Source organism: Pleurodeles waltl, chromosome 6 (assembly GCF_031143425.1).
Source record: "Pleurodeles waltl isolate 20211129_DDA chromosome 6, aPleWal1.hap1.20221129, whole genome shotgun sequence".
Classification (NCBI taxonomy): domain Eukaryota; kingdom Metazoa; phylum Chordata; class Amphibia; order Caudata; family Salamandridae; genus Pleurodeles; species Pleurodeles waltl.
In genome coordinates, this window is record NC_090445.1 from 965332538 (window position 1) to 965356378 (window position 23841).

At 47.1% G+C, this 23841-nt stretch overlaps 1 protein-coding gene across 2 annotated transcripts in view; it reads left to right on the forward strand.

The window, feature by feature from the left end:
- BTAF1 (B-TFIID TATA-box binding protein associated factor 1) overlaps window positions 1-23841 on the forward strand; it is a 927996-nt gene that overhangs the window by 115517 nt on the left and 788638 nt on the right. For both annotated transcript variants that reach the window (XM_069239796.1, XM_069239795.1), the window contains exon 7: window positions 6105-6231. In XM_069239796.1, the coding sequence (XP_069095897.1) occupies window positions 6105-6231 (127 nt within the window). The remainder of the gene's footprint in view (window positions 1-6104; window positions 6232-23841) is intronic.

Genomic DNA, 23841 nt, shown 5'->3' on the forward strand with positions numbered 1-23841 from the left:
GCAAACTCACGAGTGGGAAATACATCCCCAGATACTACAACAGTAGTTTCACCACTGGGGGGGGGGACACCAGACATAGATCTGTTCGCAACAAAACACAAAATGCCAAAACTTCGCATCCAGGTACCCACACCCTCAGTCCAAGGGCAATGCTCTATGGATCAATTTGTCAGGGATATTTGCTTACGCTTTTCCCCCTCTTCCACTCATTCCTTTCCTAGTCAACAAACTGAGTCAAAACAAACTCAAACTAATACTCATAGCACCAACGTGGGCACGCCAACTGTGGTACACCACACTGTTGGACCTCTCAGTAGTACCTCACATCAAACTCCCAAACAGACCAGATCTGTTAAAACAAACAACAGATCAGACACCCCAACCCAGCAACGCTCAACCTAGCAAACTAGCTCCAGAAGTCTTAGAATTTGGCTATCTAAATCTTCCAAATGAGTGTATGGAATTCATTAAACGGGCAAGAAAACCTACCACAAGGCATTGCTATGTTAATAAATGGAAAAGGTTTGTTTTCTACTGCCAAGCAAACCAAATCACGCCGTTAGATGCCTACATACAAGACATTGTGGGTTATTTACTACACCTACAAAAAGCAAATCTCGCTTTTTCTTCCATCAAAATTCATCTCACTGCAATCTCTGCTTACTTGCAGATTAAACACAAAATCACTATTTAGAATACCGGTTAATAAGTCCTTTATGGAAGGACTAAAAAGGATCATACCTCCAAGAACCCCACCGGTACCCTCGTGGAATCCTAATATTGTACTTCCACGACTCATGGGCCCACCTTTTGAACCCATGCATTCTTGCCAAACCCAATTCTTAACTTGGAAGGTAGCATTTCTAGTAGCCATCACTTCACTACGAAGAGTTAGCGAAATACAGGCGTTCACTATCGAAGAACCCTTTATACAAGTACACAAAGATAAAGTGGTTCTCCGCACAAATCCAAAATTTCTGCCAAAAGTCATCTCACAGTTTCATTTAAACCAAACTGTGGAGTTCCCAGTCTTCTTCCCACAGCCAGACCCAGTAGCAGGACAAGCACTGCATACATTAGACATAAAAAGAGCACTAATCTATTATACAGACCGAACAAAACCATTTCGTAAAACTAAGCAATTGTTCGTCGCTTTCCAAAAAACCCATGCTGGTAACCCTATATCCAAACAAGGTATAGCCAGATGGATAGTTAAATGCATGCAAACTTGTTACCTAAAAGATAAGAGATAACCATTACACCAAAGGCACAATCCACTAGGAAGAAAGGGACAACAATGGTCTTTCTAGGTAACATACCACTGACAGATTTGTAAGGCAGCCACTTGGTCTGCACCTCATACGTTTACCAAACACTACTGTGTAGATGTGTTAGCAACACAATAAGCCACAGTAGGACAGGCTGTACTAAGAACATTATTTCAAACAACTTTAACTCCTACAGGCTGACCACCTCTTTTGGGAGGATTACTGCTTTGTAGTCTATGCACAGCATGTGTATCTGCAGCTACACATGCCATCAAACGGAAAATGTTGCTTACCCAGTGTATATCGGTTTGTGGCATTTTCCGCTGCAGATTCACATGCGCCCTCCCACGTCCCTGGGAACCTGTAGCCGTTTAAGTTGCAATTAGAAATTGTACATATGTAAATAAACATTCCTTTAGCACAAACCATGTTCATACAGATCTATTCCATTGGATGGACATCTTTACTATTCTCGTTCTACCACTCCTACCTCACCCTATGCGGGAAAACAGTCTAAGATGGAGTCGATGGCAATGCGCAATGGGGCCGAAGGCGAGGAGTCGCCTGGTCCCGTGACTCGAAAAGACTTCTCCGACTCTGCAGCGGAACATGCCACTAACAGATGTACACTGGGTAAGTGACATTTTCGAGACCAGATTGCCTGACTGACTGCCTTTAACTTTCATTTTAATCAAATTACCAAAACTCATGTAATGGAAAAAAATGTCTATAGAAATCTTTCACACCTTTGTTTGGGGGGGAGGGGGGTGAGATTGTTAGCCAATAGGCTGCCATTCAAAGAATAACCGAAAACTGGCAATATGCCTTTAAGCACCCCACAGCATCCCATGTATCCCATCATACCTCACAGACGGCAGTTAGTTCAGTTCATTTGTCCGGCTGTCAAACATTTTTCAAATCAATATCTTTCAACATCCATCCTTATTACCTAGAGTACAGAAACCAGCTTTTTTTCTTTTTTTTTATACCAAAAATGTAATTTCGTCTGTAAAAAAAAAATGCCTTCACTCTTTGTGAAGTGCCCATCCTGTGGGAAGAAGCTGGCTGACTCACATTGAGCCAGTATTGTTTGCCAGATTCCCATCATCCTGACTCCTGCCCTCATTGTAAGAAGCTGTCCAGGTGCATTCTGAAGGATGGAGAGATCAGGCTTCATGGACTCCAGGAGAGGCACAACTGGTTCAACAAAAGGCCTTGGGGTGCGTCAGTTTAACTACGAAGAGCCCACATCTCATCCAAAAATTCCCCACTGAGGAAGATCTTGTGATACATCAACCAAGACCGCCCGGATTGATATCAAAAGGTATGGGGTAGAACAGAAAAACTGGTTTGACATCCAAGACACCGTCTTAGGTAGGGTTGTCTCATCTAATGTCGAAGAGCACCTGATGTCAAGACTCTCTTCGCTGTCAACATCTGCTCCTAGAAGACTTAATCAACTCACGCTTGTTGACTTTGAAACATGCATGACCAGATTTGTCGCCGTTAACTGTCTAGCGACCTTCATCAATGTCTAAGGAATCGACGGAGAGGTGCTTAGAAGATTATACAACATCAGAAGAAAGTTGTTGCATTTACCACGGACGTCGAGGGACAAGACAAAATTGACATTGACAGAGGTTCAACTGCTGCCAACTGATAAAATGCAGACTCAAGGCCTCGCTATCCATGTAGGCCTCACTCCCACTTGCCTTTGAATATCTCTCCATGTTGGTGGGAGAGTTTGCAGAAAAGAGAAGTACCTCACACTTAAGACTCTGAGTATTCACAAATTTACTCCCACTCAAGAGTTACGTCATGTACACCTCCTAAAAACACCTAACTAGGTTTTCACCAGACACTCCTTCAGTACCTCTGGTGAGAAGCCTGCACATGTCTGCCACACACAGGTCTCCATGCAGATCAGGTGGTCCTCACCGTCATAGGCATTGATCTAAGACGTCTTCTAGAAGCTGGTCCACATCAGTCCAGGAGATCTCATGAGACCACTTCCAGGCATAGGTCAAGAAGATGTGTGGGACATCTGAATCCTATATGAAGATGGCTAGTGCTTTTGCCATGCTAGGGAGGTATGATAGATCTGTGGGACTCCCTCAGCACGTTCATGGAAAAACTGCCTAGGGAAGACAGACCGGATTCTCAAGAGATCCTGAATAAAGGATGGCTGGTATCCAACTAGATCAGAAGTACAGCAGCGGATGCTTCAGATCTAGCGGTGGATGGGTACTCTCATGGCATCTGCGCTAGGAAGTCTTCCTGGTTACTTCTCACAGGCCTGAAGCCAGAGACACAGCAGAGAATCCTGAATTTACCTTTATGCAACAACCTTTTTGGTACACATGCAGGTGAAGAGATGTACAGGATTAAAACTGAAATGAACACTATAAAGGATGTTAGCCAAGAGAGAGTGGTGCAAAAGGTACAGGCTGTATGACAGGCTATTTTATTATAATTTGTTCCCCTTAATTACACCCCTCCCCCCCCCCACCCCACCTCCCCCCCCCCTCCCACACACACACACACACACACACACACACACACACACAAACAATGCAACATTCCCAAGGGTTCAGGACCCTCATTGGATTCAGCATTACCAGCAGCAGGATCACAACAGCAACCTGCGCCCACAACCAAACCCCTTGCCAAACAATGAATCCTCAATTTCCCCCTGCTGTAACCTGCTCCAGGAAGATGGAGGGGACCATATTGCTAACTGTCTGGAAGAGTGGCATTCAATCACAAGACTAATGGGTCTTGAATATTGTTCAGAAAGGAAACTTTCTTTGTCCCCTCCTCCTTCAGTTCCTCCAGTAAAAAGATCACGTTATCGGCAAGACCTCTTACAATCCAAAGTCCGTATTCTGTTGCAGAAAGAGGCCATGGAAGAGGTTCCATGTCACCAATGTGGACTGGGAATTTATTCCTGATACTTTCTGTATAAAGAAGAAAGGTCCAAAACAAGAGTTCAGAACCATCTTGGATTTGTGAGTACTCAACAAATACATACGCAGAGAAGTTCCAGCAAATCTATCCACAATTACATCAAGGAGACTGGACATGTGTGACACATTCAGGGTGCCTATTTCCACATGCCAATTTCCATAATACATCTTAAGTGTCTCCGCTTCAAAGTGAGATACCAACACTGTCAATACAAAGTACTACTGTTTGGCCTAAAATCACCTCCACAATCATTCTGAAAATGTATGGCGTCAGTCAAAGTGTATTTAAGGAAATGGAAAGTCTTTGTTTATCCTTACCTAGAGGGTTGTCTGTGATGGTGAGGAAATTCTCAAATTTGTGTCGAGACACTAAACTATCTAGGCCTCCATGTCAATTTCAAAAACTCTATAGCTTGTCCAGTGCAAAAACTGCACTACCGGGGTGCTACACTGGAGACCCATTATGCAAACTTGTATCTTTAGGAGTAGAGGCTATCCTCAGTCAGTCTGAAATTTTGCAGTCTCCTACTGATTCACCATCCAACTGTGAGGCAGATTGCTTCTCTACTGGGATTTATGGCCTCTTCATAGTTCCTCACACAAGGTTATGCATGAGGCCTGTGAAGCAATGCCCAGAAGATCAATGGAGTCAAGTTTCCAATGGCTGGGAGGACAAGCTGACCCTAATTCAGGATTCATGCTAATCTCTTCCCATGGTGGTCTCAGTGGAAGAACTTGCTGTTAGGGGTACCATTCCATCAGGAACCATTAACTGAGACACTGCTCACAGATGCTTCTATTCATAGATGGGCGGGGCTCACATTGGCTGCCTACAGACTCTGAATTTGGTTGGTCAAGGAGAACACTTATCATGCTTTCCCTCTAATAGCAAAGCCTCTCTTCTTGTTCAAATGGACAAAAAACTATGAATTACCCAAACAAACCGGGAGGGATCCATTCTCGCACTCTCTCAAACCATTTGGAAATTGTAGCTAGCCAAGAACTTAACAATTACAGCCATTCATTTGGCAGGGATTCAGAATATTCAAGCAAACCCTGATATTTCAACACAAATCACAATCTGATTTTAAACGACAAAGTCTTGCAAGACATTTTTCAGCAATGGGTGGGGTATTACCATATAGACCTGTTCGCTGACTCAAACAAAAAAAATGCCTTGATTACACATCCAGATTCCGCCCTCCAGGGCTCAAGAGGAATGCTCTGTGTCCCCACGTGTGGGTGGGATTATTCACTGTATAGGACTTTGAGGATTCCCCTGGAAGAGAACTAGTATTACAGGTAAACAACTCTTCCTCCCACTAGCACCACCTTCTGATGTTTCATGTCCTTCTTTCTGGAGGATAAGAATGTGTAATTTTCTCTCAGATTCACAATGCCTAGAAATTCCTTTTCATTAATCTGTCCTGTAATCTGGATTTGCTCCATCTCATGAAATTGATTAGCTGAATAGGTCCTCTGCAGTAACAGCACTTAGTATTTGTCTACTCCTGGAAAAGATGAACGATGTAAGGTAGATAAATAATGCTGCAAATATCTAAATCCCCTTTATTATGTTCAGCAGTTGCTAGTTTTGTGATGTGCTTAGTGTGTTTTGTGCGTGTTAAAAATATTTAAAAGTTGCACTTTCATTATTTATCATACATTATGTTTAGATGGTCAACAACCTACCCGTCGCCAGTTAGTAATTTTATTCCTCCCTCTTTTTTGTTAGCTTGCTCTTATTAATCATTTCCTGGTGTTAATGACACTTTTTCCAGTGAGTATATTTTCTGCTTGCAGTGCAGCAGACCTGGGCCTTCAAGTAACTAGTCCCTTCGGTTACATATTTTTTTTTTTATTGTTTTAGTAATGATAGCACAGATGGTGAACCTGAAGAAAAGAGACGAAAAGTATCAAATGTTGTCATCAACCAACCAGCAACAGATTCCAAAGTCTTGATAGACAATGTACCAGATAATTCATTACTTGATGAAGTAAGATTTTTTTTTTTTTTGTTTATTTCAAACTTGATAAAAGTATGCATATATATATTTTTTAATATTGCTAACTAATAAAAAATGCTGATCAGTTAACACTTTGGCATTGTAAGTTATCTTCCGGTTATGTGCATATCTTGTAAATTGTTGAATGCTTTGGCGTTCTCTCCATTTTATAGTGCAGTCCCAACTGAATGAGCCTTTTGCCATAACATAAAGTTCATTAGCCTTCTTATGCTGTTGGCATCTTGGTTTGTTTTTGTATTCTCTGGACACTTGACCTTTAATTGAAAGAAGCTAGGTGCAGATTAAAAATGCCAAGTTTGCAAATACAATTTTCTGTCATAACTGTCTGAATTGCCATAATTGCAGTATTCGTCAACATTTCAGTCACTGAGGAATGGATCAGGCCAGAACTTCCTCTAGAAAACTATTTAGGATTGATCCCGAAGATGTTACTGGAGGTATACAATGAGGCTTGGGAGCTGGGAAGATTACCTAGGGCTATGAGCGAGAGCATACTTAAGATGCTGAAGCCTTGTTTTCCTCAGGTCAAACAGGCCCTTTTCTATGATCAGTGTCTCTGAAAAGGTACTATCCAAGATCCTTGTGACTAAGATGCGGAGTATGGTCGATTCCCAGGTACATAAGGACCAACATGCCTTCTTTCTAACACAAAGCACTTTCATGAGCATTCACCACCTCATATGGACCTTGCATAGCATGCAACATATAGAACTGGATGGGATGTTGGTGTATTTGACAGTCTTATGGAGAATGTGTTTTGGACCAAACCTGTTGAGCTGGATACCAGTACTTTATACAGAGCCCATGGGGCGAGTTTGGTTTGGGGAATAGTGAGGGGGCAGGGGGTTTGATGTCAGAGGTGGGCCGTGGGGGGGTGGGGTGGGGGGGGGGGGGTGGAGGGGGAGGGGGGAGGGGGAGGGGGGAGGGGAGGGGGAGGGAGGAGGGGATTTTCAGGGTTGAAGTGGTTGTCAGAGGTGCTTTCAGTCTGTATTCCCATTGGTGTGCTGGCAGTCCTTCTTGTGTTGTCACAACCTTTTTGTTGGGCATGGCAGTGGGGTTCCACTCAATGCCCCCTCGCACCTTCCTCACGGTCGGAGCCTTCTGCCTCGCCTTGCTTTACAAAAGGCTTGCGGGACTAAAGCAACCAATGATTTGCTTGACGGCCCATGGTGCAGCAGCAAGGAAACTGCCCCCTGACCTCTTGAGGGACAAACGCCACAGAGGAAACTCCCTCAGGCAAGCAGCCCCTCTAGTTCAGCACTGCACTCGTGTTCGGGTGTGAGGCAGAACAGCCACAGGTCTTTAAGGTCCAACCACAATAGATGGTGACCGTGAGTACCCTGTCCCTCCCTTCAGCACCTCCCCGACATCTCATGCTGGGCAGCCACTGCCCTTGTGGGTGTCAAGCTTCTGCTCCACCACTTCCTGAAGGCCGCTGTTCGCATCGATAAACCTTCGGATCCAACTTGGAGTCTGCCGTTGATGCCAAAACAGCTGCCAAAGCCCCAGCTCCCCGTGGTGACAGCACGATGAAGACATCTGGTTTGGCATCTAAAACACCCCTGAAGAGCTCTTCGTCTTCACTTAATACCCCCGCCACCCCTATGCCAATCAGCCAAAACCCATCTTAAGCACTAAAACACCCGTTGCCTATAACCCTGCCCACCACTTCATCAGAGGACCCAAGAGAAGCTGATCCAGCAACATCTACAGGTGAAGCTCGATGCAAGACCGAAGCAGACCATCATCAACCTAAAAAGCAGCGGGACCCTCACCCAGCCTCCACCAAAGGCTTAAGCCACTATCCCTCATAAGATGGTCTGAGGAGGCTCTTGCCTTGGAGTCTGAACCAACGACCAAGACCAAAAAACACCAGGATTGGAAAGCTATCCTCTACCTCCTATACTCTGTCCACCACTTCCTCTCCCCTTCTCTCTCTGCCTTACCACAAACAATGGTAGCGCCTACAATTCAGTCACCAGAGGGTTCCTCACACATTTCTTGTCAGTCCTTTTCCCCACTAGATCCCTACGAGGCCCCATTCAACTCTCAGCCCGTTGATGACCTGTGGACTGACTCAGTGTTTGTAGGAAAGTGCCTCTTTTGACATGGTCACTCCAACACACTTTGCCTGTATTCTGGTGTAATTGCGACAAAGTGCACTGGGTTCCTGCTAATCAGGTCCCTAGTGCCATATCTTTACCCAAAACTACAGTTGTTATTTCCAGATTGGCAAAACCTTAAGCACCCTGTATAAGACCCTAGTAAATGGTACCCATGGTGTCTGGGGTACTAAAGAGGGCACCTGGGGCCTGCAGCACAAATTGGGCCACCATAAGGGTTCCCTCACAAAGCACATGACCAGCTGCCTTCGCAGGCTACATGTCTTTATGCAGACAAAAGTGAAAACACAACATTGCACTCAGCCTGTGTACAATGTCCTTTTAACACTGCATTTAAAATATGTAATCGCACCTCTAACAGGCCTTCCAGCCCTAAAGGCAGGGTGCATTATATTACACGTGAGGGCATATCTGCATGAGCAGATATGCACCTGCTATGTCTTTGTCGACTCTCAGTCATAGTAAGTGGACAAGGAAGCCATTTTAATAAATATGCTGTACACTGGTCACTAAGAGTATCCCAGCCGCATGATGGCTTCTCTGAATATAGGGATGGTTGGTATCCGACATCTCCATATTGGTGAGCCCACACTGATGCCAATGTTGGATTCACCAATAGCTGCACCCAGATAGCACCTTAAAGGTGCCCCCTAAAAACCTACCCAGCTACTGGTGTGTACACTGATTGGTCAAAACCAGTTGAACCACCCAAGACAGAGTTCTGGCCCCCTGAGGTAAAAGCCAACACTCTGGGAGGCCCAGACCAAAGGCCTGCTCTGGGCAGAGGTGCTAACACCTTGTCCAAAACAGGATGGACATTCCAGGGCAGGGAGCTAGGAAAATTAGGCAGATTAGGAGTTCTCCTCTTTCTGCCAGTCCCACCCTAAGGTGGACAAACTTAAGTGGACCCTACTTTTAAAAATCCCCTGTCTTGTTTGGAAATGAATTAGGCCAGCAGGGTTTGGATTATGCTTCTTCATGCAGCCCCAGCTTTTGTAGACCACTTGTTCAGCTTGCTGGCACCAGTCCAAGTTTTGCTTCCAGTCTGATACCCCCTTGGGGACCACTCGCTTCCCCTCCCCCCCCTTGCAGTATTTTCTTTGGCAACCCCGGCTGCCAGTTCCAGCCAGATCTTCGTGTACGTCGGCCATCTGTCCCCCGTACTGCCCAGGTTCACCACCCAGCCTCCAGCAGTATGTGCAGCCCAGTTTGTACCACTTTTCCCCAGAACACCTGAATCACTGAACACTCTCATAGGATATGAAAAAAGGAACCCACTTCCCCCACAGCCCCGTGCACACAGATTGGAGTCACTACATCCCAGTCTATGCAGCAGTGATCTCGAATAGTATGCTCTGTCGGACCCTTAGCTGTATCAGTCGAAAATGGGCCCTTATGGCTACCGCTCTTTACCGCCTCTGCCCAATCCTTATCTTCAATTGTTCCCAGCTCACCCTCCCAAGCTGCCTGCAATGACTTCCTAGGATCCGGGGAGTTGTTCATGATCTTCCTGGATGTCCGGGAGATGGCCTTATTTGTCATGGGCTCTGACTGCACCCTATCCTGCAGTGTAGACTGCTCTGGCAGCTGTTTCCCTTCCAGTGTGTTCTGCACAATGCGTGCCCAAGCTGTAAGAATCTAACATTCAGACTGTCCCATCTTGTATTCCCTCTCCAGGTCCTTGAAAGCCAGCATCACCCCTCACCTCCAGACATCCCCCCAGGTATTCTATCCCAAACAGCTCCCATTTCCTGAACCCGTGGAGTTTCCCGACCTCTTGTAGAGTTTACTGTCCCACAGTGGGGTTCTGTTTGTAAGATTACCCTCCCAGCTCAAAAAATCTGTTGGCCCCCCTCTAGGCCCTCACCACTGAGTATGGAAAGGCATCTGGTCCAGGTTCCCTCTTCCATAAAGGAGCAATGGGTATCCCCAGCCTCCCATTGCCTCTCTATCTGCACGGAATGCCAGGTCCCCTTCCGCGAACACCCAGTCATTGATCGTGCACAGCTGCACCAATGGGTAGGTTTGTATGGCCGAGACTTCCAGTGCTCCTTCAAACACACTGGTCTGGAGTTTAATCATTGAGATGCCTGAACTACCCCCATCCCATAAATTTCCTCAACTCGCTATTAATGTTTTGAAACACCGGCAGGACCCTGTGAGGGTTTTTATTTTTTTTTAATTTTTAGACTATATAGTAGTTGTGGGAGAGCCATCCTATTGAAGAGCACGGCATGTCCCATCAGGGACACCAGGAGTCCCCGCCAGTGGGAGACATCGGCCTGGAGGTGCCGCAACTTTGAAAGCAAGTTCTCTACTATTAATCTATTCACACTGAACCCCACTGCCTCCACCGGGGCAGTGCACCGCGTGGGCAGCGTAAGAGTGCCCCTCCTCAGAGGGTAGACCAAGGACTTGTCTCTGTTAATCTGGTATCCAGAGTAGCTACCAAAGGTTTTAAAGATGTGGAGTAGCCTATCCACCGTGGTACCAGGTTGTGTAGCATACAGCAGGATATTGCCTGCATATAGGGAGATGTTCTTCCCATTCCTCCCCTTTCCCACTATCCCTTGCACCAAAGGATCCTGCTCTAGTGCCAGTGCAGAAATTATGGGTGGCAGGGTGCACCCCTGTCTCGTTCCCCTGTGTAGAGCAAATGGATGAGAAAGTGCCCTGTTCACCCTCACTCTCGCAAGGGGAGTCTGGTACAGGAGCTCTATCCATTTGCAGTACTTGGGGCCAAATCCCAGTCTGGCCAGGGCCACAAAAAGGTCTGGCCACTCTAGGCTGTCCAATGCTATCTTGGCATACAGCGAGAGCACTACTGTTTCCTCATGGCCTGGGGACGTAGTCATGTGTAGGATCCCACAAAGGCACCCGAGGTTAAGCCTAGTGCCCCTCTGGGGCATAAACCCTGGAAACTGAAAACTATTTGTGCTTAAAAGTCTACTTATCTAATTACAAAGTTCTTGGGTTTGAAACCTGTATAAAAAAATTTGCTATTGTTCTAATTTAGTCTCAAAGTTGTTCTTTGAGTGTCTTTCAGTTATTGCCTCGGAGTACAACAAATGCTTAGCAATACCCTCCGATAAGTTTGACTGCTCGCCCACACTATCACAAACATATAGCTTTAGTCCTATCTACATGTGCCTGTGCAATACCAGTACTGGTTGGGGATCCACTGGACTCTCCACATGGTGTACTTATTTGTAGTGCACTATATAGTGAGCCGGCTTTCTACATTGGTGGAACAGGGGTGGGTTCTGCGACTTTGCATTTGCTGATACCACTTGATCAATAAGTGACTACACAAGTAAATCCAAAAATTGCCTTACAATACATAACATTTTTGAATTGGGTATTTTTCGAAATACCTAAAAGTACTCTTAGGACCCTGGTTAGGTCCTTGTAGTTTAACAGGTTAAAACATTTGAAACCTACTCTAGTTAAGACTGTAAACTGTTAGGGGTTTTTCCTGTAGCTCAAAGTTCCCATATTTAGTCAAATAATGAGTACCTCGGAGGACAGGGTTTTGGAGCTCGATCTCACCACCCCTACTTTTACCTTTCTCACAAGCAATTAAGGGCCCTCTTTAAAGGGTGCAAAATAAAAACCTGCTCAAACCCTACCAATGTCAAGCTCCAGGAGCTACTGGCAGAGTATGTGCAGGCCCATCCTAGTGATGAAGCTGCTGATTCTAGAGATCAGGGCACTGCAAGTTAGGAGGAACTGGGCCTTCCACCACTTGAAAGAGGAATCTGTACCCCAAGCAGTGCTTGATGTGTACTTGTTGTTTCCGGTGCGGAGCACCGGCACTTATTTCTGAGGGCCAGGGCTTAGTTTTCGGTCTCAAGCATATACTGCGAGCAAAAGATGTGAGAAAGAGGGCGGAAGAGAAAAACAAAAAAGCGTCAAAGGGGAAAAGCAGGGGTGAGCTGAAAGGGTGGGGGGTGGGGAGGGTGGCTGTAAATGGATTGAATAGGCCTGAGGTGGCTCCAGGATTACGGTGCCTCAGTATTGTGTGCTCGCACTTTTAATTGCAGCAGCCGCTTGTTTAAGAGGACAGCTTTAAGCACCAGCACCTTTTTATGTACAAATTAAGCACTGACCCAAAGTGTCTAGGACACTCTTCCTCTAGTGAGTCACTCAGGTTCCTCAAGGTCCAGAGAGCAACTTCCTCTCTGAAGAGGAGATCCTATTAGAGAGAATAGCTAGGAGACTTGCCCTGGAAGACCGAATCCCAGCAAACGAAAAAGAATGAAGAGGTGGGTTTAGCACCCATGGAGGGTGGCAGCAATTTTATAACTAGGGACAGAGTAGAAAAACGTGACCCTAAAATCCCCTAAGGGATTGTCCCCAAATGTGAGGAAGGTGATGATATCACCAAATGGTTCACAGGCTATGAGATGACCTGTGTTCCCAGCCACCTTGACAAAAAGCACTGGGGGACTCCTTTGGGAAATGGTCTCCGGAATAGGGATAAACTCCGGACACTGAGGCAGATGCTAGGTCCTGTGACCTCATGAAGGATACCCTAATTGAGGAAATTGAGCATACTTCGGAGGAGTACAGATTCAAATTCAAGGAGACTCAAAAAAAAATAAAAAAAGTCCGTCTTTGGTTGATTTTGTGGACTTCTCAGTAAAACACTAGGTGGCTGGTTTAAAGGTAAGAATGTGCATGATTATGAATGTCTTTACAATTTAGTGATGAAAGAGCTCTCTATTGAGATTGTGTGCAGAAAATGTTCTACCAGTTCCTGGTAGACTTGGGTCCACTTTCTCCTCAAGAGTTTGAGGAAGAATGCAGAGCACTGGGTCAAAACAAGGGTGAACAAAACTTCCACTTGTGGCTGAGGGTAGTGGGTGGGGTGGGGGGGCACGAGAAAGAAGCCATGAAGGCCCCTCAAGGGAAATAAGGTAACCAACACAAAGATAAAAACTAATCTTCTAAAGGCCCCCAAAACCTGCACCGGAGGGTGGGCAGTAAGGTTCTTCCCAACCCATGGGTGGGTACTAGGGCAAAAACTGGGATCCTAAAAAGCCCTGGTGTCATGATTAAAAGGCTCTTGGACACCAAACTGGAGACCAGATGTGCCCACCAAAAAGAATGCCTATAATGCACCTACATAAATGCAGTGGTAAGTCTCCAGATGTAATTCCAGGTAGGCCCTGACTGTCAGTGAGCCTACTGAGGCAACCCTAGTCTCCTAGGGTAGGGTAGATGTAGCTGCCCTGGCTATCTGGCCCAGTAATCTGGAGATATACAGACAGCAGCCACACATTAATGGGATTCAGGGTGGAACAGCTACTGGTGCCAGTGTCACCATGGTGACTGATCAACTAGTGTCCTCAGAATAGTATCTCACTGGTGAGACATATGAAGTCCTCAATGCTGATAATCAGGTTAAGGTACATCCCACTGCAGTGGTATCCTTGGAATCGGTAGAGATTACTGGCCAGAAAAAGGTGGTGATATCTCCTGTAATACCTGTACAACATCTTCTAGGTAGTGATCTGTAGTCCTCAGCATGGGCTTAAGTAGAAAGAAAGACCCATGCAGCTATGCTGGGTATCCCTGAATGGGGTTGTGTAAAAACAAGAGCACAGAGCAAGGTCCATGGGGAAAAAGTTGGAGTCTGAAATAATGTCCAGCCTACCAAGAGAGAGGACCAAAAAGACTGGGGGACCAGCTTCAAACAGATCACAAAACCGGTTCCCTCTCCTCAGGGAGAAAACCTGCTAGCCCCAGAGGGAACTGAGTCTCAGGAGCTTCTGCCTTATATGGCAGAGCTTTTGGGACCAGGGGGACCCTCTAGGAAGGATCTGTGCCAGAGACCAACAAAAACCTGTCTCACTCTTGAAGGCCTAAGACAGCAAGCTGCTGATCAGGAGAAGGGAGATATCAGTGGCTCCCACAGGACCTATTGGGAGGATGGACTCCTTAACACTGAGACCAGAGACCCCAATCCTGGTGCCCCTCTAGGAGAGTGGTAGTGCCTCAGCAGTTCTGAGTTTCGCCTCACTTTGGCCCATGATATCCCCCTAACTGGGCATCTTGGCCAGGGAAAAACATGGAGTAGGTTGGTAAACCACTTCTACTGGCCAGGTATGTCCAAAAGGTGAAGGAGTCTTGTAACGCCTGTGCCATCTGTCAAGCCAGTGGCAAGATAGGTGGTTACCCAGAGGCCCCCTTAATTCCACTTCCAGTGGTTTGGGTTCCCTTTTGAAAGGTTAGGGATTGACAATCTGTCCCCTTAACACCCCCAACAGCATCATGAAACAGATTTATACTGGTTGTAGTGGATCATCCAGCCAGGTACTCTGAAGCAATTCCCCGGAGTACTACTGCTGCCTCTGCAGTAACTAGAGCCCTCGTTGGTGTATTCACCAGAGTGGTCTTTCTGAAGGAGGTGGTGTTAGTTACAAACTTCATGCCTGACAACCTGAAGCACATGTGAGCTGAATGTGGTGTGACCTAAAAGTTCACTATCTCATATCATCCCTACTGCAGTGGTCTTGTTGAGAGATTTAACAAGGCACGCAAAGGCATATTTGGTGGACTTACTGAAAAACTCAGAAGATGTGGTGTTCTACTGCCACGCAGGGAAGTGCTTCAGAAGGGAGTAACTTTTTCCCCCCTTTGAACTTTTGTTTGGGCATACTGTAAGGGGATCACTATCTTGTGAGGGTGGAATTGGAGAGACCTCTCAGAGCCTGAACAAGGTATTGTGGACTATGTACATGGCCTTCGTTCCAAGATGGCAGAGTACATAGAAAAAGCATCCAAAAGCCTAGAGGCTAGCCACGAGCTCCAGAAGCTCTGTTATGACAAAAAGGCTGCACTAATGGGATTCCAACCAGGGCACAAAGTGTGGGTCTTGGAGCCTGTGGTTCCTAGGGCCCGTCGGGTCAAATGGAGTGGACCCCTACCCCATCTGAAAATGTGAAGTCACCTACTTGGTGGACTTGGACTCTTTCAGGAACCCCAAAAGGGTGATCCATGTAGAGTGCCTAAAATTAATTTGATACGGCTGAAATGACCATTGATGAGGGACAGGAAGTTGAGTGAACCTCTCCCTGATCTCTTCTCCAGCAATACCAATAGATTGCTCCGTTGAAGGAGTTGTCTTTTCAGACACCCTCACTGACCAACAGCAGACTGACTGCAAGCAAGTCTTTCATCAGTATGCTGAGCTCTTCTCTTTGACTCCTGGTCAGACCTAATTTTGTGTCCATGATGAAGTCCCTGGAGAAAGCTTGCCTGTCAAAAGTAAAATATAGACCGTGATCATGTCAAGGAGAGCATCAAAGCTGAGGTCAACAAGCTGCTGGAATTGGGAGACATTGAGCACTCGGAGCCCCTGGCCAAGTCCAGTTCTAGTCCCCAAGCCTCATTCCCAGTGTGGAAAGGAAGAAATTAGGTTTTGTGTGGATTATAGGTGTAAGGAAATGCCTCCTTGGCATGGTTGCCCCCTGACTTTTTGCCTTTGCTGATGCTATGTTTACAATTGAAAGTGTGCTGAGGCCTGCTAACCAGGCCCCAGCACCAGTGTTCTTTCCCTAACCTGTACTTTTGTATCCACAATTGGCAGACCCTGGCATCCAGATAAGTCCCTTGTAACTGGTACTTCTAGTACCAAGGGCCCTGATGCCAAGGAAGGTCTCTAAGGGCTGCAGCATGTCTTATGCCACCCTGGAGACCCCTCACTCAGCACAGACACACTGCTTGCCAGCTTGTGTGTGCTAGTGAGGACAAAACGAGTAAGTCGACATGGCACTCCCCTCAGGGTGCCATGCCAGCCTCTCACTGCCTATGCAGTATAGGTAAGCCACCCCTCTAGCAGGCCTTACAGCCCTAAGGCAGGGTGCACTATACCATAGGTGAGGGTACCAGTGCATGAGCATCGTACCCCTACAGTGTCTAAACAAAACCTTAGACATTGTAAGTGCAGGGTAGCCATAAGAGTATATGATCTGGGAGTCTGTCAAACACGAACTCCACAGCACCATAATGGCTACACTGAAAACTGGGAAGTTTGGTATCAAACTTCTCAGCACAATAAATGCACACTGATGCCAGTGTACATTTTATTATAAAATACACCCCAGAGGGCACCTTAGAGGTGCCCCCTGAAACTTAACCGACTATCTGTGTAGGCTGACTAGTTTTAGCAGCCTGCCACAAACCGAGACATGTTGCTGGCCCCATGGGGAGAGTGCCTTTGTCACTCTGAGGCCAGTAACAAAGCCTGCACTGGGTGGAGATGCGAACACCTCCCCCAGGCAGGAATTGTCACACCTGGCGGTGAGCCTCAAAGGCTCACCTCCTTTGTGCCAACCCAGCAGGACACTCCAGCTAGTGGAGTTGCCCGCCCCCTCCGGCCAGGCCCCACTTTTGGCGGCAAGGCCGGAGAAAATAATGAGAAAAACAAGGAGGAGTCACTGGCCAGTCAGGACAGCCCCTAAGGTGTCCTGAGCTGAAGTGACTCTAACTTTTAGAAATCCTCCATCTTGCAGATGGAGGATTCCCCCAATAGGGTTAGGATTGTGACCCCCTCCCCTTGGGAGGAGGCACAAAGAGGGTGTACCCACCCTCAGGGCTAGTAGCCATTGGCTACTAACCCCCCAGACCTAAACACGCCCTTAAATTTAGTATTTAAGGGCTACCCTGAACCCTAGAAAATTAGATTCCTGCAACTACAAGAAGGACTGCCCAGCTGAAAACCCCTGCAGCGGAAGACCAGAAGACGACAACTGCCTTGGCTCCAGAAACTCACCGGCCTGTCTCCTGCCTTCCAAAGATCCTGCTCCAGCGACGCCTTCCGAAGGGACCAGCGACCTCGACATCCTCTGAGGACTGCCCCTGCTTCGAAAAGACAAGAAACTCCCGAGGACAGCGGACCTGCTCCAAGAAAGGCTGCAACTTTGTTTCCAGCAGCTTTAAAGAACCCTGCAAGCTCCCCGCAAGAAGCGTGAGACTTGCAACACTGCACCCGGCGACCCCGACTCGGCTGGTGGAGACCCGACACCTCAGGAGGGACCCCAGGACTACTCTGATACTGTGAGTACCAAAACCTGTCCCCCCTGAGCCCCCACAGCGCCGCCTGCAGAGGGAATCCCGAGGCTTCCCCTGACCGCGACTCTTTGAATCCAAAGTCCCGACGCCTGGGAGAGACCCTGCACCCGCAGCCCCCAGGACCTGAAGGACCGGACTTTCACTGGAGAAGTGACCCCCAGGAGTCCCTCTCCCTTGCCCAAGTGGAGGTTTCCCCGAGGAACCCCCCCCTTGCCTGCCTGCAGCGCTGAAGAGATCCCGAGATCTCTCATAGACTAACATTGCGAACCCGACGCTTGTTTCGACACTGCACCCGGCCGCCCCCGCGCTGCTGAGGGTGAAATTTCTGTGTGGACTTGTGTCCCCCCCGGTGCCCTACAAAACCCCCCTGGTCTGCCCTCCGAAGACGCGGGTACTTACCTGCAAGCAGACCGGAACCGGGGCACCCCCTTCTCTCCATTCTAGCCTATGTGTTTTGGGCACCACTTTGAACTCTGCACCTGACCGGCCCTGAGCTGCTGGTGTGGTGACTTTGGGGTTGCTCTGAACCCCCAACGGTGGGCTACCTTGGACCAAGAACTAAGCCCTGTAAGTGTCTTACTTACCTGGTTAACCTAACAAATACTTACCTCCCCTAGGAACTGTGAAAATTGCACTAAGTGTCCACTTTTAAAACAGCTATTTGTGAATAACTTGAAAAGTATACATGCAATTTTGATGATTTGAAGTTCCTAAAGTACTTACCTGCAATACCTTTCGAATGAGATATTACATGTAGAATTTGAACCTGTGGTTCTTAAAATAAACTAAGAAAAGATCTTTTTCTATACAAAAACCTATTGGCTGGATTTGTCTGAGTGTGTGTACCTCATTTATTGTCTATGTGTATGTACAACAAATGCTTAACACTACTCCTTGGATAAGCCTACTGCTCGACCACACTACCACAAAATAGAGCATTAGTATTATCTCTTTTTGCCACTATCTTACCTCTAAGGGGAACCCTTGGACTCTGTGCATACTATTCCTTACTTTGAAATAGTGCATACAGAGCCAACTTCCTACATTGGTGGATCAGCGGTGGGGTACAAGACTTTGCATTTGCTGGACTACTCAGCCAATACCTGATCACACGACAAATTCCAAAATTGTCATTAGAAATTCATTTTTGCAATTTGAAATTTTTCTAAATTCTTAAAAGTCCTGCTAGGGCCTTGTGTGTTAAGTCCCTGTTTAGCATTGTCTTTTAGAGTTTAAAAGTTTGTTAAAAGTTTGAAATTAGATTCTAGAAACAGTTTTAGATTCTTTAAAAAGTCTTCCAACTCTTAGCAAAATAATGTCTGATACAGAGATGAATGTGGTGGAACTCGACACGACACCTTACCTCCATCTTAAGATGAGGGAGCTAAGGTCTCTCTGTAATATCAAAAAAAATAACCATTGGCTCCAGACCTACCAAAATTCAGCTCCAGGAGCTGTTGGCAGAGTTTGAAAAAGCCAACCCCTCTGATGATGACCTCACAGAGGAAGAAATTAGTGACTTGGAGGCCAATGTCCCTCCTCCAGTCCTAAATAGGGAGAACAGGACCCCTCAAGTCCTGTCTCCAACTGTGTTAGTCAGAAATAGTGAGTCCCTCACAGGAGGGTCCCACATTTCTGAAATCACTGAGGGTGCTCTCAGTGAAGATGACCTCCTGTTAGCCAGGATGGCCAAAAGATTGGCTTTAGAGAGACAGCTCCTAGCCATAGAAAGGGAAAGACAAGAGATGGGCCTAGGACCCATCAATGGTGGCAGCAATATAAATAGGGTCAGAGATTCTCCTGACATGTTAAAAATCCCCAAAGGGATTGTGACAAAATATGAAGATGGTGATGACATCACCAAATGGTTCACAGCTTTTGAGAGGGCTTGTGTAACCAGAAAAGTGAACAGGTCTCACTGGGGTGCTCTCCTTTGGGAAATGTTCACTGGAAAGTGTAGGGATAGACTCCTCACACTCTCTGGAAAAGATGCAGAATCTTATGACCTCATGAAGGGTACCCTGATTGAGGGCTTTGGATTCTCCACTGAGGAGTACAGGATTAGGTTCAGGGGGGCTCAAAAATCCTCGAGCCAGACCTGGGTTGACTTTGTTGACTACTCAGTGAAAACACTAGATGGTTGGATTCAAGGCAGTGGTGTAAGTAATTATGATGGGCTGTACAATTTATTTGTGAAAGAACACCTATTGAGTAATTGTTTCAATGATAAACTGCATCAGCATCTGGTAGACCTAGGACCAATTTCTCCCCAAGAATTGGGAAAGAAGGCGGACCATTGGGTCAAGACAAGGGTGTCCAAGACTTCAACAGGGGGTGACCAAAAGAAAGGGGTCACAAAGACTCCCCAGGGGAAGGGTGATGAGACAACCAAAACTAAAAATAGTAAAGAGTCTTCTACAGGCCCCCAAAAACCTGCACAGGAGGGTGGGCCCAGAGCCTCTTCACAAAACAATGGGTACAAGGGTAAAAACTTTGATCCCAAAAAGGCCTGGTGTCATAGCTGTAAACAGCATGGGCACCAAACTGGAGACAAGGCCTGTCCCAAGAAAGGTTCCACTACAAACTCCCATCCAGGTAACACTGGTATGGCTAGTCTCCAAGTGGGATCAACAGTGTGCCCAGAGCAAATCAGGGTCCACACTGAAGCTACTCTAGTTTCTGAGGGTGGGGTGGATTTAGCCACACTAGCTGTCTGGCCGCCTAACATGCAAAAATACAGACAGCAACTCTTAATTAATGGGACTAGAATAGAGGGCCTGAGGGATACAGGTGCCAGTGTCACCATGGTGACAGAGAAACTGGTTTCCCCTGGCCAATACCTGACTGGAAAAACTTACACAGTCACCAACGCTGACAATCAGAGAAAAGTACATCCCATGGCAATGGTTACTTTAGAATGGGGAGGGGTCAATGGCCTGAAACAGGTGGTGGTCTCCTCAAATATCCCAGTGGACTGTCTGCTTGGAAATGACCTGGAGTCCTCAGCATGGGCTGAGGTAGAACTAAAAACCCATGCAGCAATGCTGGGTATCCCTGAACTGGTGTGTGTGAAAACAAGAGCACAATGCAAGGCACAGGGTGAACAAGTAGAGCTGGAGTCTGGAAGAATGGCCCAGCCTACCAAGAGAACAGGAAAGTCAGTTGGGAAACCAACTACAACACAGCAAAAGAAAGGGAACCTCTCTTCTCAGGAAGAAGTTCTGCCCTCTGAGGGAACTGAGCCTTTGGAGCTTGAACCTTATCAGGTTGAGCTCTTGGGCCCAGGGGGACCCTCAAGGGAGGAGCTGTGTCAGGGACAAGAAACCTGTCCCTCTCTTGAAGGCCTTAGGCAGCAAGCTGCTGAAGAGTCCAAAGGCAAGAAAAATGGAACGCATAGGGTCTATTGGGAGGATGGACTCCTGTACACTGAGGCCAGAGACCCCAAACCTGGTGCCACTAGGAGAGTGGTAGTGCCTCAGCTGTTCAGGAAGTTCATCCTAACATTGGCCCATGACATTCCCCTTGCTGGACATTTGGGACAAACCAAGACGTGGGAGAGGTTAGTCAACCACTTCTACTGGCCCAATATGTCCAACATGGTTAAGGAGTTTTGCCTCTCCTGCCCCACCTGTCAAGCCAGTGGTAAGACAGGTGGGCATCCAAAGGCCCCCCTCATTCCACTTCCAGTGGTGGGGGTTCCCTTTGAAAGAGTGGGTGTGGACATAGTTGGTCCACTAGAACCTCCCACAGCCTCAGGAAATATGTATATCCTGGTAGTAGTGGATCATGCTACCAGGTATCCTGAAGCTATTCCCCTTAGGTCGACTACTGCCCCTGCAGTAGCCAAGGCCCTCATTGGTATCTTTACCAGAGTGGGTTTCCCTAAGGAGGTGGTGTCTGACAGAGGTACCAACTTCATGTCAGCATACCTAAAGCACATGTGGAATGAGTGTGGGGTGACTTATAAATTCACTACACCATACCATCCACAAACTAATGGCTTAGTTGAGAGATTCAACAAGACATTAAAGGGCATGATCATGGGGCTCCCAGAAAAACTCAAAAGGAGATGGGATGTCCTCTTGCCATGCCTGCTTTTCGCTTACAGAGAGGTACCACAGAAGGGAGTAGGATTCTCACCCTTTGAACTTCTGTTTGGTCATCCTGTAAGGGGACCACTTGCCCTTGTTAAAGAAGGCTGGGAGAGACCTCTCCATGAGCCTAAACAGGACATAGTGGACTATGTACTTGGCCTTCGCTCTAGAATGGCAGAGTACATGGAAAAGGCAACCAAAAACCTTGAGGCCAGCCAACAGCTCCAGAAGTTTTGGTATGACCAAAAGGCTGCACTGGTTGAGTTCCAACCAGGGCAGAAAGTCTGGGTTCTGGAGCCTGTGGCTCCCAGGGCACTCCAGGACAAATGGAGTGGCCCTTACCCAGTACTAGAAAGGAAGAGTCGGGTCACCTACCTGGTGGACCTGGGCACAAGCAGGAGCCCCAAGAGGGTGATCCATGTGAACCGCCTTAAGCTCTTCCATGACAGGGCTGATGTGAATCTGTTGATGGTAACAGATGAGGATCAGGAGGCAGAGAGTGAACCTCTCCCTGATCTTCTGTCATCAGACCCAAAAGATGGCACAGTAGATGGAGTGATCTACTCAGACACCCTCTCTGGCCAACAGCAAGCTGATTGTAGGAGAGTCCTACAACAGTTTCCGGAACTCTTCTCCTTAACCCCTGGTCAGACACACCTGTGTACCCATGATGTGGACACAGGAGACAGCATGCCTGTCAAGAACAAAATCTTTAGACAATCTGACCATGTTAAAGAAAGCATCAAGGTGGAAGTCCACAAGATGCTGGAGTTGGGAGTAATTGAGCGCTCTGACAGCCCCTGGGCTAGCCCAGTGGTCTTAGTCCCCAAACCTCACACCAAAGATGGAAAGAAAGAGATGAGGTTTTGTGTGGACTACAGAGGGCTCAATTCTGTCACCAAGACAGATGCTCATCCAATTCCAAGAGCTGATGAGCTCATTGATAAATTAGGTGCTGCCAAATTTCTAAGTACCTTTGACTTGACAGCAGGGTACTGGCAAATAAAAATGGCACCTGGAGCAAAAGAAAAGACAGCATTCTCCACACCTGATGGGCATTATCAGTTTACTGTTATGCCCTTTGGTTTAAAGAATGCCCCTGCCACCTTCCAAAGGTTGGTGAATCAAGTCCTTGCTGGCTTGGAGTCCTTTAGCACAGCTTATCTTGATGATATTGCTGTCTTTAGCTCCACCTGGCAGGATCACCTGGTCCACCTGAAGAAGGTTTTGAAGGCTCTGCAATCTGCAGGCCTCTCTATCAAGGCATCCAAATGCCAGATAGGGCAGGGAACTGTGGTTTACTTGGGCCACCTTGTAGGTGGAGGCCAAGTTCAGCCACTCCAACCCAAGATCCAGACTATTCTGGACTGGGTAGCTCCAAAAACCCAGACTCAAGTCAGGGCATTCCTTGGCTTGACTGGGTATTACCGGAGGTTTGTGAAGGGATATGGATCCATTGTGACAGCCCTCACTGAACTCACCTCCAAGAAAATGCCCAAGAAAGTGAACTGGACTGTGGAATGCCAACAGGCCTTTGACACCCTGAAACAAGCAATGTGCTCAGCACCAGTTCTAAAAGCTCCAGATTATTCTAAGCAGTTCATTGTGCAGACTGATGCCTCTGAACATGGGATAGGGGCAGTTTTGTCCCAAACAAATGATGATGGCCTTGACCAGCCTGTTGCTTTCATTAGCAGGAGGTTACTCCCCAGGGAGCAGCGTTGGAGTGCCATTGAGAGGGAGGCCTTTGCTGTGGTTTGGTCCCTGAAGAAGCTGAGACCATACCTCTTTGGGACTCACTTCCTAGTTCAAACTGACCACAGACCTCTCAAATGGCTGATGCAAATGAAAGGTGAAAATCCTAAACTGTTGAGGTGGTCCATCTCCCTACAGGGAATGGACTTTATAGTGGAACACAGACCTGGGACTGCCCATGCCAATGCAGATGGCCTTTCCAGGTTCTTCCACTTAGGAAATGAAGACTCTCTTGGGAAAGGTTAGTCTCATCCTCTTTCGTTTGGGGGGGGGTTGTGTAAGGAAATGCCTCCTTGGCATGGTTGCCCCCTGACTTTTTGCCTTTGCTGATGCTATGTTTACAATTGAAAGTGTGCTGAGGCCTGCTAACCAGGCCCCAGCACCAGTGTTCTTTCCCTAACCTGTACTTTTGTATCCACAATTGGCAGACCCTGGCATCCAGATAAGTCCCTTGTAACTGGTACTTCTAGTACCAAGGGCCCTGATGCCAAGGAAGGTCTCTAAGGGCTGCAGCATGTCTTATGCCACCC